Below are 16364 nucleotides of genomic sequence, written 5' to 3' on the forward strand. Positions count from 1 at the left end.
GCATTTCCTATGTGATGAGATTGGAACAGGAAGTACAGACCAGTGGGGATCTGGTAAGCTTTGAAACGGCAGAGGCAGGAGATTGGTGAAGTCATCTAGGCACATGCCATGTGATATTTCCACGGGAATACAAGCCTGCGGACAGCATATACTTTAATTCTTAAACTTAATAACAGATGTCAAGGGAGTTAATGGAGGGACCCTCTAACTGAACAGAATATGTACCTTGTACATTATTATTATGCTGTACTTGTAAACCGCAACATATTACATTGCAGAGAAGAGAGTTTTACACGTACCTAATCTGGAACATGGAAAGCCTGCAGGAGCAGATTTATCAATGTATTTAAAGGGCATCTCTCAGCAGATTTGTAGCTATTAAACTGGCTGATCTGTTACATGTGCGCTTGGCAGATGGATTTTCCATGTCCATATGTGCCCACATTGCTTTTAATATATGCAAATTAGCCCCTAGGAGCAATGGGGCGTTACCTTTATACCTAAAGTCTCAGCTCTGTCTCCAACTGCTGCGCCCTCTCCACTTTGATTGGCAAGGCCAGGAAGTGAAAACATCATCACAACTGGCCAATCAAAGAGCAAGGGGTGCAGCAGTTGCAGAGAGAGCTGAGCCTCTAGGAGTCATGGCCCCAGTTGCATATAGAGGCCCATTCCATATATCAAAACTTCGTTTTTCTCAGTAATGTGGGCACATATGAACATGGGACCCACACAGATGCCTTCAGCTGCCATGTGCACATGTAACAGGTCAGCCAGTTTCATAGGTACAAATCTGCTGACAGATGCCCTTTAAGTCAGTTTGACATACAAACTGAAAAATATGACAAAAACCCCCCTTTTTTTAAGCCCCCTGTAAATTATTTTTCAACACATTAAGCTGTGTTGGAAAGAATAAGAAGGCCTTCAGACTAAAAGTCTTCATCTCCTTATAATAAGTATGGCCTGTGCCATCTTGTGGCGTTTGATTCACCAGTATTAATAAATCTCCCCTAATAAAGAATTTGCCACATTTATCATTAATAGAAAATTACCTGTAAACATCAGATTTATGATCAAACCAATCTGATAATGTTCGAAAAGTAAAAAGTGGGAACCTTTGGTGAAGAACATGGAAGGCCACATTTTCAAATGTATAATTAGTCAGAGCAACCTACAAAATAATGAAAAAAAAGTTACAAAAAATAACTCAAATGCTCTTGCATTTAATAGATTTTAAGCATCTACATAAAGGTAGATCTGCATGGGATGCATTTAGGGGAACGCTGAGGCATTTTCCTTCACCCCTATGGGCTGTAGAGGACACTAAAAGCCTACATAATGTCATCAGTAAATCATTTTTGAAGTTTAATACCTTGGAATGAATATGAATCAAGAGACGGCTAAATTTACTTACCTTTTCCCACCTCTTGAGTACAGAGTGAACTGAAATGCTGCATTCTATATTTCTTTACATAATGCATTTAAATAGGACAAATACAAAACAAAGTTAATATTCCAAAACTTTTTTCTGGGGGGGGGGGGGGATTTATCATCCTGACATTTTTTAATGTAATGCTTCTGGTGAGTTTTAACTTTTACAAAAAGTTTGATAAACTTGGTGCAATATTTGAGCTTTCAATAACATTTCCCACTCACAATTCTAAACCAGATTATAGGCTACTGAGTCTACTCTACCCCCTGACAGAAGTAACACTGCACAAAAATCTTTAAATCTTTTAAAAAAAATAACAAATGTCATGTGCAACCACTTTTAATGACAGAACCCAAGTATAGTGCAAATGAGAGTCACCGCTCACCATTTACAGTATCTACCTTAATGTAAACCTATAGGTAATATGGCCGTAGACAAAATGTATGGGAGACAAAAACCAGAATTGCTATTTTCTATTCATCTCAACTACCAAAATCAAAAAATAAAGCAAATCAAAAATGGTACCAATGAAAACTACAAACTATCCTGCAATAAAACGTTGCGTCCCGTAAAAAATTCAAGGTCTCATACAGCTACACTAAAGAAAAAAATAAAGTTATGACAACTGGACCACAGAGGGGAAAAAATGTTACTGGTCCTTAAAGGTTTTTTCAGGATTTACTTACCGATGGCCTATCCTCAGGATAGGTCATCAATATCAAATCGACGGGGGTCCGACTCCCTGCACCCCCACCGATCAGCTGTACGAAAAAGCCACTGCACTTCGTGAGCACTTGATGTCATATCCGTTCATATAGCCTATTTGCAGCTCAGCCCCATTCAAGTAAATGGGCCCCCTGGGCTGCAATATCAAGCACAGCCAAGGTACAGCGCTGCAGTTGGTAAGCTGCGAGGAAGCTGCAGCATTCACTTCACCAGAGTGCTGCAGCCTCCCCAAAAGGCTGATCGGCAGCAGTACAGGGAGTTACACCCCTGCCGATCTTGTACTGATGAGGATAGGATATCTAAATATAAATCTTGGAGAAACCCTTTAAGGCTAACAGTCACATCATTAAGGGCTTTTTCTGGGAGTACAGTGTTGAAAATCCATCCTCAGCATAGGTCATGCATATCTGACCAGTGGAGGTCTGACACCGCCACCAATCAGCTGCTTGCAGCTATGCTTGGTATTATAGTTCAGTCTATTTACTCGAATGGGACTAAACTGCACGTTGGCCATGTGACTAATGAACGTGATGTTACTGGCCTAGGAAGAGACCACACAAAGCACACAAGCCGTGGCCTCTTCAAACAGCTGATGGAGGGGGGAGGGTGCCCAGAGGTGGACCCCCACCGATAAGATACTGATGACCTACTACCGGAAAACCTCTTTAGTCACCTGAATTGTACACCAACTATAATACAAAATCTACAATAAAAAGTGCCATTTTAGGAAGGTTTTTATCATTTTAATATCACTGTTAGAGGGTTAAAGAGAGGTGGCAAATAATAAAGCATATTAAAGGGGTTTCTCGAGACTTTTAGGGCACATGCACACGGACTGTATCCATTTTGCGGTCCACAAAACACAGATACCGGTCAAGTGCATGCCGCCATTTCTTTTTTTTAACTCCTGCAGAAATGTGCTATAATTGTCTAAAATACGGACAAGTACAAGACACGTTTTATCTTTTTTGCGGGGGCACGGAATGGACATATGGATGCAGAAAGCGCACCATGTGCTGTCCACATCTTTTGCCCCATTAAAATGAATACGGATCAAATACAGACCAAACATATGGTCGTTTGCATGGGCCCTTATACAGATAACCTATCCTCTGAATAGGTCATCATTATATGATCATGGGGGTCCAACACCCAAGACCCCCGTCGATCAGCTATTTGAAAAGGCACCGGCACTCTCAGTAGAGGCACTGCCTTCTCCAGCTTTTCCTAGGCCATGTGACATCATCTTCATCGGTCCCATGGCCTAGGCTCAGCTCAGTCCCACTGAAGTGAATGGGGCTGAGCTGCGATACCAAACACAGCGGCTATATAATGTACGATGCTGTCATTGGTGAGCGGAGGGGCCCAGAGGATAGGTCATCAGTATAAAAAAAGTCTCAGAAAATCCCTAGAAAAGGTAGAAAAACTTTACAGAGAAAGGCCAAAATAAAATGTTAATACAAAATAAGCTACTATATGGCCCCTTTCACACCACTGTGAGGAGCAGAATACCGAAAATGATGGAAGTGCCAGATAGTACAGCCCATTACCATTCATGAGCAGACTTGTGCAAGAAATAATAGTATAAAAACTTGGGCAATACCTCAGGTCTCATCATCCTCCAAACATTTAATATAATCCGACCAACTATATTTATCTCACTCATAGCTTCAGCACCATATTCATCTTTGTCCGCAGAAAATCGGTTCTCATATGTATCCGCTAAAATGAAGAATGAAGAGAGAAGTGATTATTACAAATAGCACAAACTGTTTCAAAGATATATACTGAGGTCCTGATAAAGGGGTGTAAAGTGGGGGTAAAGGGGGCATGTCCTTTCTGCAACAGCTCTCTCCCTGCAACTGTCACAGCTTCGGTGGAAGCTGGAACTAAGCATGTGTGTCCACCTCAGCACAGCAATACTTTGATTGATAGGGTCAGGCAGTGTAAATGTCATCACGCCTGGCTCTGTCAATAAAAGTGCAGAGGGCACAGCAGTTGCAGAGTCTCTTGATATAACGGCAACGCCCCCATTGCTCCTAGCGAATCATTTACATATATTAAACATCATATTTCTCAGCAATCCTGGCACATATGAACATGGCACCAACAGATACCTTCAGCTGCCAAGCGCACATGCAATAGGTCAGCCAGTTTCATAGGTACAAATGTACTGACAGATGCCCTTTAAAGGTGCCCCATATACGTATATTACATTTGACAGTACAATATATAGGACACAATAACTGTCCGAATACCAAAATTAGTTTCACTATTAACTCATTACACATTATTACAAAGACCTTTCTGAATCTACTCTGCACTATTGTCAACGCACCAGGTACTCTGGACATTTGCTGGCAGAGATCCACATTAAGGGCTGATGCCCTCTGCAAAAGATAACCCCAGGAGTGCATCTGGACTTCATATCCTAGCAAAATATCAGGGTCATATCTGAAAAGTAAAGGACAGCATATTAGAAGTTATCCCCACAACAGCAACATCAGAAGGTCATCGACTATTGGAAATGAACAAATGAGTCATTGCGCGGTGGAACTTATTATTATGAAGGACTTTAAGGATTAATCACTGTACAGGCGAAAATTTCTACAACTTTCCAATATACTTTGGGGGTAATGTATGCCAATCTTGATCTCCTGTGCGCTGGAGTGAGATGCACCTTATTTATTAACAGGCAAATAGGGGTATCTCTAGCACCACGTGCACCAGAAACTCAAATCTAACCCAGCTAGAGGCTGGGGTACATTTCAGCAATAATTGATGGCAGTTAGTGGTGTAAATGATGGTATATCCGGCAGGATGTGGAGGCCCCATCCTTCCCTCCACTTTATGAAAGTGTCAAGAAGCACTAAAAGTTCCAACTTATGGTGCAAATAAGGCTACTTTCACACTTGCGGCAGAGTGATCCGGCAAGCAGTTCCGTCGCCGGAACTGCCTGCCGGATCCGGCAAAACGTATGCCAACTGATGGCATTTGTAAGACTGATCAGGATCCTGATCCGTCTTACAAATGCATTGAAGTGCCGGATCCTTCTTTCCGGTGTCATCTGGAAAAATGGATCCGGCATTTATTTTTTTCACTTTTTTTTGGTCTGCGCATTCGGCATTGAGGTATTTTGATACATTCCTATGGAAAAAAATTAAAGTGTTCTGGATTTTTGGCCGGAAATAAAACCGTAGCATGCTGCGGTATTATCTCCGTCCTGAACAGTCAAAAAGACTGAACTGAAGACATCCTGAACGGATTTCTCTCCATTCAGAATGCATGGGGATATGCCTGATCAGTTCTTTTCCGGTATAGAGCCCTGAGGACGGAACTCTATGCCGTAAAAGAAAAACGCTAGTGTGAAAGTACCCTTAGGTGTACGTCACAATTTGTGACTTTTTCATGTCACCTTTGTGGCGTAAAACATTAGTAAATCTTCTCCTTTGTGTTTTAAAGGGGTTTTCTGGGAGTTACATTTTGAAGGCCTAACCTCAGGATAAGTCATCAATATTTGATGGGTGGGGGTCTGACTCCTTGCATCCTCACGGTCAGCTGTTGGAAGGGGCCATGGCACTTGGGTGACCACTGGGTCAGTCTCTAACTGTAACAAGTGGCAACTCTGCAGGCTTCTCACTTCCCTTACCAAGCTAATCTGGAGGTGACTGAAATTTGAGCTAAAATGCATCTTTGATTGTGAATGTTTCATTTATAATCATTTGTCCCTAATAAATGAAAGAAAGATTAATCCAGCACTCAGGTTGCCTTTATTCCAAAACATCTAAAAAGGTTATGTTTTACGGACAACACAATTGCTGGATTTATCTTTCTCTCACTCTGATGATCACTGGCATGTTGAGGTTTTTTCTGTGCACTGGAACGGCAATCGGTAAATGGTGAGCTGATCCATCCTTGGTATATTCATGCATATCTATACAGATTGGGCAGTTCTAAACTTCAGTGTGATATCAAGTAAGAAATGCCATGGAAAGTACAGGCAAGTCTACTTAGCAGACGTGTCAGAGAAAGTCTTCTCATGTGTCAAATTTCCAGAAACAAGGAGTATGAAATTATTTAAAGAATACAACTTCAGAGGTGTTTAAGGGCATATCACGCGTACTGGTTAAGGTGCCATTAAAACCACATTAAAACCACATTAAAACCACATTGGAAAAAGGCGTTTTTTCGGCCGTTTTCAATGTGGTTGAGGTTTTACTGGTGAAACAATTGTACTTAATGTGTCTCAATTGTAAAAACTGCATCAAAAGCCATGGCAAAAATTCAAGTTCTTTCTTTTCCCAATGTGGCTTTCATGCAGTTTTAATAGCATCTCAACTGGTACGAGTGATTATACCCTAAATGAGGTCCAGATTTCCACGTATGGGACCCCAAGTATAAGCGTTCTGAAGTGTGGACCACAAATTAAAGGTTTTAAAGTTATGAAGATGAACTGGGACTGGACCAGTTTTCCATTTCTCTTGGTAGGAGAACAGGGCATACCTCCTAACTAAGCGGATCAATTGTTCAAACAGTTCTTTTTCATCAGTAGCATATGTCGTTTGGAAGCCTGTCACTCCAGATCTGGTCAATAAAGGTCTCCTGGCATCTGAAAAATTCAATCCAGGAAAACAGACTTTAGAAATGCAGCTTAGGCCTTAGGCAAGTACAAAGCCATCCATGAATTTTATGAAGACAGTTTAATACATGGAAAATGGTCAATAAAGGATCACTCAGTACATCTAGATCAGGAGAAAAAGAAAAAAAATGCAATACTTTAAAAGTGTTTTCCCCTTACTGGAGCTGCAAAGTTCTGACTCTAAAACCCCCCCAAAATAAAACATAGGAGGGGTTTTGCTCCATATGAACTACACTGTAGATAAACCACTACATTGCACCTCCGTTGTATACTCTTACAATGCAGCTGTTCGGATCAAGATATTGGAAGAACTGGCAAGAAATGAAAACCACGTTTAAATGAACATGTGGGAAATATTGAAAAAATGACATAGCATTTTAGCCGGAAGCATTGTAAACCCCAAAGGACTTGTACCAACAGGAATCTGTCAGGTGAAAAAATATGGAAAAGGGTCTGAACACCGGATTAACCAAGATTATTTATTTTGAGTATGTGGGGGGGGCTTTCAGTTTCCACTTAGTCCTCTGTCCCAATATTTCTATGTAGACTACAACTATTGTGGAGGAAAATCTGGAGAGGAGGGATGCGGACGTCCACCCTGTGTGCGTAGGAACAATCCAGATCCTGATGCCTCCGCATGCAGGGAACACATGAAGAGCGCCTTGTAAAGACAGGACTATGGCGGAAGTAACTGACCACCTGGGGTGGTAAGAGACAAATAGATTGTGGATATTGTCACTTTTTCTCCATTTGAGATAAATACATGAATTTCTGTCTGTCAGTGACTAAATGCCCTTCTGTAACCACAAACTATCAGAAGCACCTCACAATCTCAATGAATGCTGATCCTTCACATCTGCTACTACATTAACTTGTTTTACACTGCACAAAGTAGCATCACTGCTATAGGAAAGGCCACATGGAGCAGCCACGGGGCGAGAAAGATCAGCTAAGATGTGGCTGAAGACTTCAAACTGCAGATAAATCGAGTTTAACCTTCAAAACTGCATGACCATTAACAGTCAGACTGCTGTTTAGCAGAAAAATCATATGGCCGATCAATTTCAAAAGTCTAGTTATTAGGGTCCATTCATACATCCGTGTGTGTTTTGCGGATCCACGGATCCGCAAAACATGGACACCGGCAATGTTCGTTCTACATTTTGCGGACCGCACATCGCCGTCACTATAATAGAATATGCCTAACCGTGTGCGCAATTGCGGACAACAATAGGACATGTTCTATTTTTTTCGGGAACGGAAATGCGGACCCGGAAGTGCGCATTTCCGGATCCAGGCAGCACATCGTGCGGTCCCCTAGAAATGAATGCGTCCGCAAAATGTGGAACAGAATTGTGGACGTGTGAATGGACCCTTAGTGGCAGTTTTCATTTGCACTGTGGAAACTATGTGTGGTCTTATCCCAAGGAAGACTAAGGCTAATTTCACCCAAGTGTATTCAGTCCGGGAAACACGCTCCATGTGATGGCTGCCTTTCCTGGATTGAACATTGTTCCCTCTAACCTGAACTCAGAGCACCGTAATAATTTCTAATGCTGTGTGTTCATGCCTGACCACAGGTCTTCTGTACTGTAATTACAGAATTATGTCAGTATAGTGCAGTAGACCAGTGGTCAGGCATGAATTTACAGCATCATAAGCTCTGTCAGAGGAGCAGTGTTTGGTCTGGGAAATGCAGCGCTCACACAGAGTGTGTATCGCGGACTGAAATTAGCCTTGGGCCTGATTCTTAAGTATAGAGCACATATGATGCCCATGAACTTAATCTAGAGAAGCATTTATGTGTGTAAAAGAGTAGCAGCCAAGGGATTTTACACTAGTTACACTAATGAAGCACCATTTCAAATTATCTCACAAATGCAAATGTACGGGCACCCTTAATGACAACTAGGTCATTATCCGTGCTGCGGGAATAATAGGGATAATTACAAGCAATGTTGAGGGAAGTTTATTGTATATGACAGACCAAAGTTATGGGTCAGTAGAACTACAGGTAACAGCACACTGCTAGTCAATTGCACAAAGATATAAGCAAATACTGCTTGGTGGCCATACTTACTGCAAGGGCAGTTAGAAGCTCTTTGCGCATATAATTGATCCAAAATATGTCGGGCCCATCTACCAGACGATAAGGTGGCTTCTCATCAGATGGCGCCTACTCTAACATGCCTCTCCTGGGCTTACAGCCTACAATCTGGGCAAAGTAGCACCCAGCTATATCCTACACATGCCTCTCCCAGGCTGTCAGCCTGCAATATGGACAAAGTAGAATACAGCTATACAATCTTTCTGATTAAAAGCACATGGTAAAAGGGCGGTGGTGCACGGTTCAAACTCACCACCTGGGGGCGCCACCCCCCGTGGTAGTTTTTATTTTTTTTTCTTTCCCAAAGTTATGGGTCTTCATAATCTACAAATGGATGATCACTGTAATTGGCAGACTGAATTGTTTGGTAAACTACTGAAAGTAAAACTATCGATAAATAAAAATATTCATGTGGATGTTAACACCTTTATCAGCGGATGTTTCTTGTGCAATCACAATCGCACCAGTCATTTCTTTCTGGTCACTGCCTGCGAGCAGGTAGTCTGATGACAGACAGTAAAACACAGCACAGACGGGGTCAAACTCAGGATCTGGCTCCAAATCTCTTCGAGTTCTTGCATGTAATTCCATGCACATGAGTGTTAGGTGCTGCACCTGTAAGAAAAACGGACACAAATTATGGCACAGACAAGGTAGTTCTACACTGGAAGGAACTGTATGATGCTAATATAACCATGTTACTGAATAGACTGTACAATTAAAGGGGTTTTTCTATCTCAAACAATGGGGGCATATCACTAGGATATGCCACCATTGTCTGATAGGTGTGGGTCCCACCTGTGGAACCCGCACCTACACTGAACAGAGCGGCAAAGGATTGAATGGGAGCAAACAGTGCTTGTGTGCCCACTGCTCCCATTCATTTCTATGGGGCCGCACCTATCAGACAATGGGGGCATATCCTAGTGATGTGCTCTCATTGTCTGAGATGGGACTACCCCTTTAACTAATAACACTGAATTTGTTAAAGGATGCCTTTGCCTTTCCATTAACCAATCATCACCATATACAGGATACGACTGGATGTCTTAGAGGGGTTTCCGAGATTCTAATATCGATGACCTATCCTCGGGACAGGTTATTATTAGGACTTGGCAAGTTGAAGGGGCTAAGGTGCTTCAGTGAGTGCCGCAGCCTCCTTGCAGCTTATAAAGTACAGTGCTGTCCAACGGACAGCATCTCAGCTCGGCCCCATTCCTTTGAATGGGACTGCACTGTGCAGAGGCCACGTAGCCAATCAATGCGAGGTCACTGGCTGTGCTTGGTAAGCTGCGAGGAGCGCCATACCCTCTTCACACATCAAATCAGCAGGGGTGCCAGAAGCCAGATCCACGCTGATCTGATACTGATGACCTATCCTGATAATATCAAAATCTATGAAACCCCGTTAATGGTAGGGGGAGTAGAGCGTATATATATCAGGAGAAAGCATTGGTTGAAAAGTGGACTCTCAAGTCTTTCACCATAACCATTATACTGTGTCTCCAGCTTGATATTTGCTGGGTGTTCATCCTCTGTGGCTTTACATCTTACCTCATGCAAGGCCTTTGCATCTTGTAAATTCTGTGCACTGACTTTGAAGCCATAAGAATTATTTAGAGAAGGACCTTCAATCTGAGAGTTTTCTTTCTTCACATCAGCCATGGCAGCAAACTGATTCTATGAATAATAAAGCAGGATGGAAAAGCATCAACTCATATACAAAGACATAAAATGCGGAGGTTAATTTACATCATTCTAGCAATCAGACGGTACAGTACAAGCCGAGCAGACGCACTGCTTGGTGTCTTATCTGCTCTAGTAAGGCGTACAAAAAAGCTTCTTTGGTCTTTAAAACCAGAACAAAGCACACTCTGGATATAGGCGCATGCCATCTAGCCTGTATCCTACACACTTTCGGTGATACCTCAATACAATAATATATTAGAAGACATAAAGATCACTGGCAAAGGGCAGGAATTATAGGGTCATTAACAGTATAACTGCAGTAAAGAGGTTTTTCCCATCTTAGAATGTGATGCCACGGCCAACCCTGAGAATAAAGTTTTCCCTGGAAAGCAGCACCCCTGGCCACAGGCTGAGTAGAGGTAAATGGGTGCTGTCGTTCCCTGCACAGCGGATGGTTGGGAGCGCTGCTGTGCAGGGGACAAACCGTGAAAGGGATGCAGCCCTAAACCAACGCCAATACGTTTGAATATCAAGTGAAGGAATATCCTGGAGAGAAGCTTTCACATAATAGGATGGGAATGACCCTTTAGGCCCCTTGCAGACGAGCATGTCCGGATGGGTTGCGAATGCGTTCAGTGAAAAATGCGCGATTTCAGTCATTTAGTTTTGCCTGCAATCGCGTTTAGTTTTTATTGCGTGGGTGCAATTCATTTTGCACGTGCGTGATAAAAAACTGAATGTATACAAATAACATCTCTTAGCAACCATCCGGGGCCAGCGTTGCATGAAAATCGCAGAATATAGAACATACTGCGATTTTCACGCAACGCACAATTGATGCGTGAAAAACCAACGCACATGTACATAGCCCCATTGAAATGAATGGGTCCGGATTCCGTGCAGGCGCAATGAGTTCGCATCACGCATTGCACCCGCGCGAAATACTTGCTCGTGTGAAAGGGGCCTTAAAGTGACAATAGGCACAGCACCATTTCATGCTGATTGGTTCCCGGACACAAACTACATTAATAAATTACCGTAATCAACTGAAACCAAAGTCAGAAATTGTAAGAATATGATATCACAGCAGCTTGGCATCTGACACCATAGACTGCACTGCGTTACTGTTATTGGAACTGTACGGCTCACTTTGAAGGTGGCTCTGGCTGTAAAGGATAATTTGTATTTTTGAGGGCAGTCATGATTGTAATGTGTACTATGCCTACCTTCAACTGAGTAGTTAGCAGGACTCGCCGCAGCTTATCAGGGTTTGCTCCTCTTCTCTGACTCATCTTTGGAAATCGAGTTTCTAGAAGATACAATGAACATGTAAGGATCTAGCCAATAAAAAGCACACTATAGAAAAGAAACAAAGATGATCACACAATTTTACACTGCTCAATTGCATTAAATTTTCCATGTGGTTTTTTTTTCTGTAGTGTAGGCACAGTAACATGGGAGACCTGGGATCCGCTGTTAAGCCCCTGCCTGCCATAGCAACTCATAGCATAGACTGAGGCATTTAAGGCTAGGTCTACCCGACGACATTTGTTGCACGACAATTTTTGTAATGATAGTCTATGGTGTCGCACTGCAGCAATGATAGTAATGATAGTCTATGGTGTCGCACTGAGATGGATTTTTCTGTGACTGTCGCGTCGCAGCATGTCGCATTGCGACACCATAGACTATCATTATAAAAATTGTCACGCGACATTGATGCGACAAATGTTGCAGTGTAGTTGTGCCCTATCTATCGCGCGACGTCGTCGTGTACACCTAGCCTAAGGGGTTAAATGGCTAGGGCTGATGCCAACACTGATCCTGATCCTTACATCCAGGATATTAAACAGCTGGCAAGTGCAAATCATGGCATGGGCACAGCCATACTGAGCCATCACTATGACATCATTTCAGGGGGACAACCCACTTAATAGTATGTGGCTGGACTCTAAGGCTGCAGGGTCCGCATGCTGCTCAGCACTAATTGCCAGGCCGTACTTGAACTACAAATCATCATTGATGGTATTCAAGTGTAAAAAGTCTGAAATGTTCCACCTCTGGGACCTTCACCTGTTGGGAAAACTGGGGTCCCTTTCTAGACCAGCTCAGTCCTAATGGCTTGAAAAGAAACCGCTACTTACACAAATATTCAAGTGCCATCATCTTGATCTACCTCTGTCTGCTTAGGGGTCTTGGGACCCCTCTGATTCTGGTGCCAAGTAAAGCAGTATTTACAATTCTGCTGGTTGCAACTGGAAACAGCCCAAAGCTTCCTGACGGACATCCCCTTGGCAGTTTTCAACTCTACCGTCCCTGGCATAAAAATTACACTTCCCAGGATGCAAATCACTGAAGTAAGCTTTGAAGATACTGAGCCAGCAAGGAGTGTCCTCAGCTCCGAGGCCAGCAGTATTGTGATTGCAGCTCTGAACTAGAATACAGACTAAGGCCTCATGCACATGACCGTAGGTGGTCTGTGCCTATATTGTGGACCGCATTCACTTGAATGGGTCCGCAATCAGCCAGATACGGTGTGGAGGCACGGAACGGAAGCCAACGGAGCACTTCTGTTGGCTTTCTGTCCGTGCCTCAGCACAATTTTTCTTTACATGTCCTACTTTTTTGCAAAGCGAACAGATTGCGGACTCATTCAAGGGAACGGTTCTGCATCTGCAGATGGCGTTCACAGGGAGGGTGCCCATGCGTTGAGGTCTACAGCACGGACACTGGGGGCCTATGACTGTGTGCATAAAGGACTAAGTCAGAATCAGTCCAGGATCACAAGTTACAACTTTACACCTAGAATCATTTCACTAAAATGGTGATAAAACGCAGTTGCTATTTAAGCAACTTTATAATCTGTACGAATTGCTCCATTTTTACATTAGTTACTTGGGACTACATACCAGATGTCACTGGAGTAAGTGATAGCAACTCAGGGGATGCTGCTCCAATCCTCCTGTCAATGACCGGTGTACTATGTAGACAGACATGTTTGGACTTGTGTCTTTTCTGTGTCCTTGGAGGAGGGGAAGGTGTTGATGCTCTTACTTCGCTTTTCACACTCCTCACAGCCTCCTTACATTCATTTGGGGATGAAATCATATTCTCTTCTACCCAGTCCTTGCAGTCCTCAGGAGATGGTTTATCATCTGCACACGCAAGGTTCTGCCAAGGTGTCAACAGTGGCGACGCAGGGGATAGAGAACTATCAGACATTTCATTTTCATTAGTCCTTTCACTTGATTCAATGTCCGCTTCTACAGGCGGTGAATCAGTTAACCCTTCGACTTCACCACAGTCTGAATCCGGAAGGGAAGAAGGAGGGCTGGCGATATGGATCTTTACTTTTTCTCTGTGCCCTGGCTGATCTTCTAAACTAGCAGGCTGTGCCAATAAAATCTGTACCTCCTTTGGAGGCAAGCTATTGCAGCCGATGGGCACTGGAGCAGTCTTGGTATTTTTATCATCTTCTGTCTCTTCGATTAAAGGAACTTTACTTGAGGTCTTAGAGCATTCATACAGTTCTTTTGCCTGAAGCCATAGTTGAACCCTCTCGGGAGCAGGTGCGCTTTTACATGGCATGATCACCAGCTTTATATCATCATCAGGACTTGGTTTATGCTTCTCTTGCTCTATGAGCAATCTGTTCATTCGAATGGGCGACACTGGCCTAGGGTTCTGTGTCATTGCTGAAAAAGCAGTCTTCCACAGCTTTAGTCCCTCCATTGAAAAATCCCCTTCAAACTCAGGAAGATTATTTGCTAGCTTTGTCTCAACGGTGAGAATGCGGCCTCCAACCTCTCTGTACAACAATTATAAAAAAATATATAATTATATATGGTTGAAGTAAGCATTAAGCAACAGAAATCAAGTATTTGCTCCTCAGACTACCGAGGTTCTTAAGAGAACAAACCTTTAGATTACTCAATACATTCCTCAGATTTGAGAGGAATCATGAATGGTGGCTTCTTGGCACCCTCACAATAGGGCCCCTTGCAGACAAGCGTGTCTGGATTAGGTCCAGATGCGTTGCGAATGCCTTCAGTGAAAAATGCGCGATTTCGCAGGCAAAGTCATTAAGTTTTGCCTGTGATCGCGTTCAATTTTTAACATGCGGGTGCAAGGCGATTTGATGCGTTTTTTGATAAAAAACTGAATGTATACAAACAACATCTCTTAGCAACCATGCGTGAAAAACGCAGCTCCATTCACTTCTATGGGGCCAGAGTGGCGTGAAAAATCACAGAATATAGAACATGCTGCGATTTTCACGCAACGCAAGAGTGATGGGTGAAAACCAACGCGCATGTACACAGCCCCATTGAAATGAATGGGTCCAGATTCCGTGCGGGTGCAATGCGTTCGCATCACGCATTGCACCTGCGCGGAATACTCGCTCGTGTGAAAGGAGCAGAGTGAGAAAAAAGTCCAAGACATAAATATATACTGTATTGTTTGCCCTATAAGATGCACTTCCCCCCCAAAAGTGGGGGAAAACTTTCAGTGCGTCTTATGGGGAGAATACTAATAAGCGCTCTATTATGGAAGTGCTCATTAGAACAGGAGAACGGAGGAGCGGCGAATGCTCCCTGTGCTGGGTATGTAACCATCGCTTCCTAGTCCTCGTCGGCTGCACGCTATGACCTGCGCACAGCATGAGGACGTCAGCGCTCTGTGACCTAATGCTGTGTAATGTCAGGTCATAGCACAGAGCGGCAGGAAGAGTAGGAGGAGCTCTGCATCTCAGGAGTGTCGAAGCAGCAGAGGTGAGTTTATTTTTATATTTTTTTCTCTGAGCTTACGTCTGATTAACATGGGGGTCTGAATAGGGGTCTTAATAATATTGAGGGTCTGACTCGGGGGTCTTATTAACATTGGAGGTCTGATTAAAAATATTTTCCTTTTTTAAAACCTAGGTGCGTAGTCATTATTGTTTTTACAATTTTGGAAAAAAAAAATACCTAGGTGCGTCTTACAGGGCAAAACATACAGTAAATTATTCTAGCATGCATTTTCTTTTTTATTTAAAATAAAAACTATTCCATAGTACAAAGAATGTGATGCCATACAATAAAGGTTTTAGTAATAGAACAATCTGTTGGAAATCTAAGTAACACATTCTTACAATGGTACCATGTCCATATTGCTTCCTTTGCTGGCTTGATTAATTTTTCCATCACATTATACACTGCTCATTTCCAGGGGTTAAGACCACCCTTTAATCCAGCAGCGGTGGACATGCTTGCACACTATAGGAAAAAGCGCCAACCTATTTGCAATTTCAATAGTGTATTTGTCCATATTGCCGCCTCCTGCTGGCTTGATTCATTTTTCCATTACATTATAAACTGTGGTTACAACCACCCTACAATCCAGCAGCGGTGGTCGTGCTTGTACCCTATAGGTAAAAATCATCGGCCTCTTGGGGACCATGGGAATCTTAGTCCCAAGGAGGCCGATAATTTTTCCTATAGGGTGCAAGCGCGACCACCGCTGCTGGATTGTAGGGTGGACGTAACCCCTGGATACAAGCAGTGTATAATGTGATGGAAAAAAATAATCAAGCCAGCAGGAGGCGGCAATATGGACAATCACAATACACCATTAGTGAGTGCCCTGTATTAACTTTGTCTACATGATAAATGCCATTTTCTGAAGTGAGACAACCCCTTTAAAAGGATTTCTTTAAAAAAATGTAAACTTTTGCAGTTAAAATATATGGCTTGTTTGGTGCAAGTTAATTTGTGCAATAGCAGTCCAATTTTCAA

The 16364-nt window shown here is 42.9% G+C and overlaps 1 protein-coding gene across 1 annotated transcript in view; it reads right to left on the reverse strand.

Moving 5' to 3' along the window:
• Positions 1-16364, reverse strand: part of REV3L (REV3 like, DNA directed polymerase zeta catalytic subunit) — a 209996-nt gene that overhangs the window by 35293 nt on the left and 158339 nt on the right. Inside the window, exons 14-21 of the mRNA XM_040428881.1 lie at positions 13500-14398; positions 11817-11899; positions 10456-10581; positions 9327-9516; positions 6659-6764; positions 4494-4609; positions 3759-3877; positions 1050-1168 (exon numbers count right to left, since the gene is read on the reverse strand). Coding sequence (XP_040284815.1) covers positions 1050-1168; positions 3759-3877; positions 4494-4609; positions 6659-6764; positions 9327-9516; positions 10456-10581; positions 11817-11899; positions 13500-14398 — 1758 coding nt within the window. The remainder of the gene's footprint in view (positions 1-1049; positions 1169-3758; positions 3878-4493; positions 4610-6658; positions 6765-9326; positions 9517-10455; positions 10582-11816; positions 11900-13499; positions 14399-16364) is intronic.

The sequence above is a fragment of the Bufo bufo genome, chromosome 4 (assembly GCF_905171765.1).
Source record: "Bufo bufo chromosome 4, aBufBuf1.1, whole genome shotgun sequence".
Lineage (NCBI taxonomy): Eukaryota > Metazoa > Chordata > Amphibia > Anura > Bufonidae > Bufo > Bufo bufo.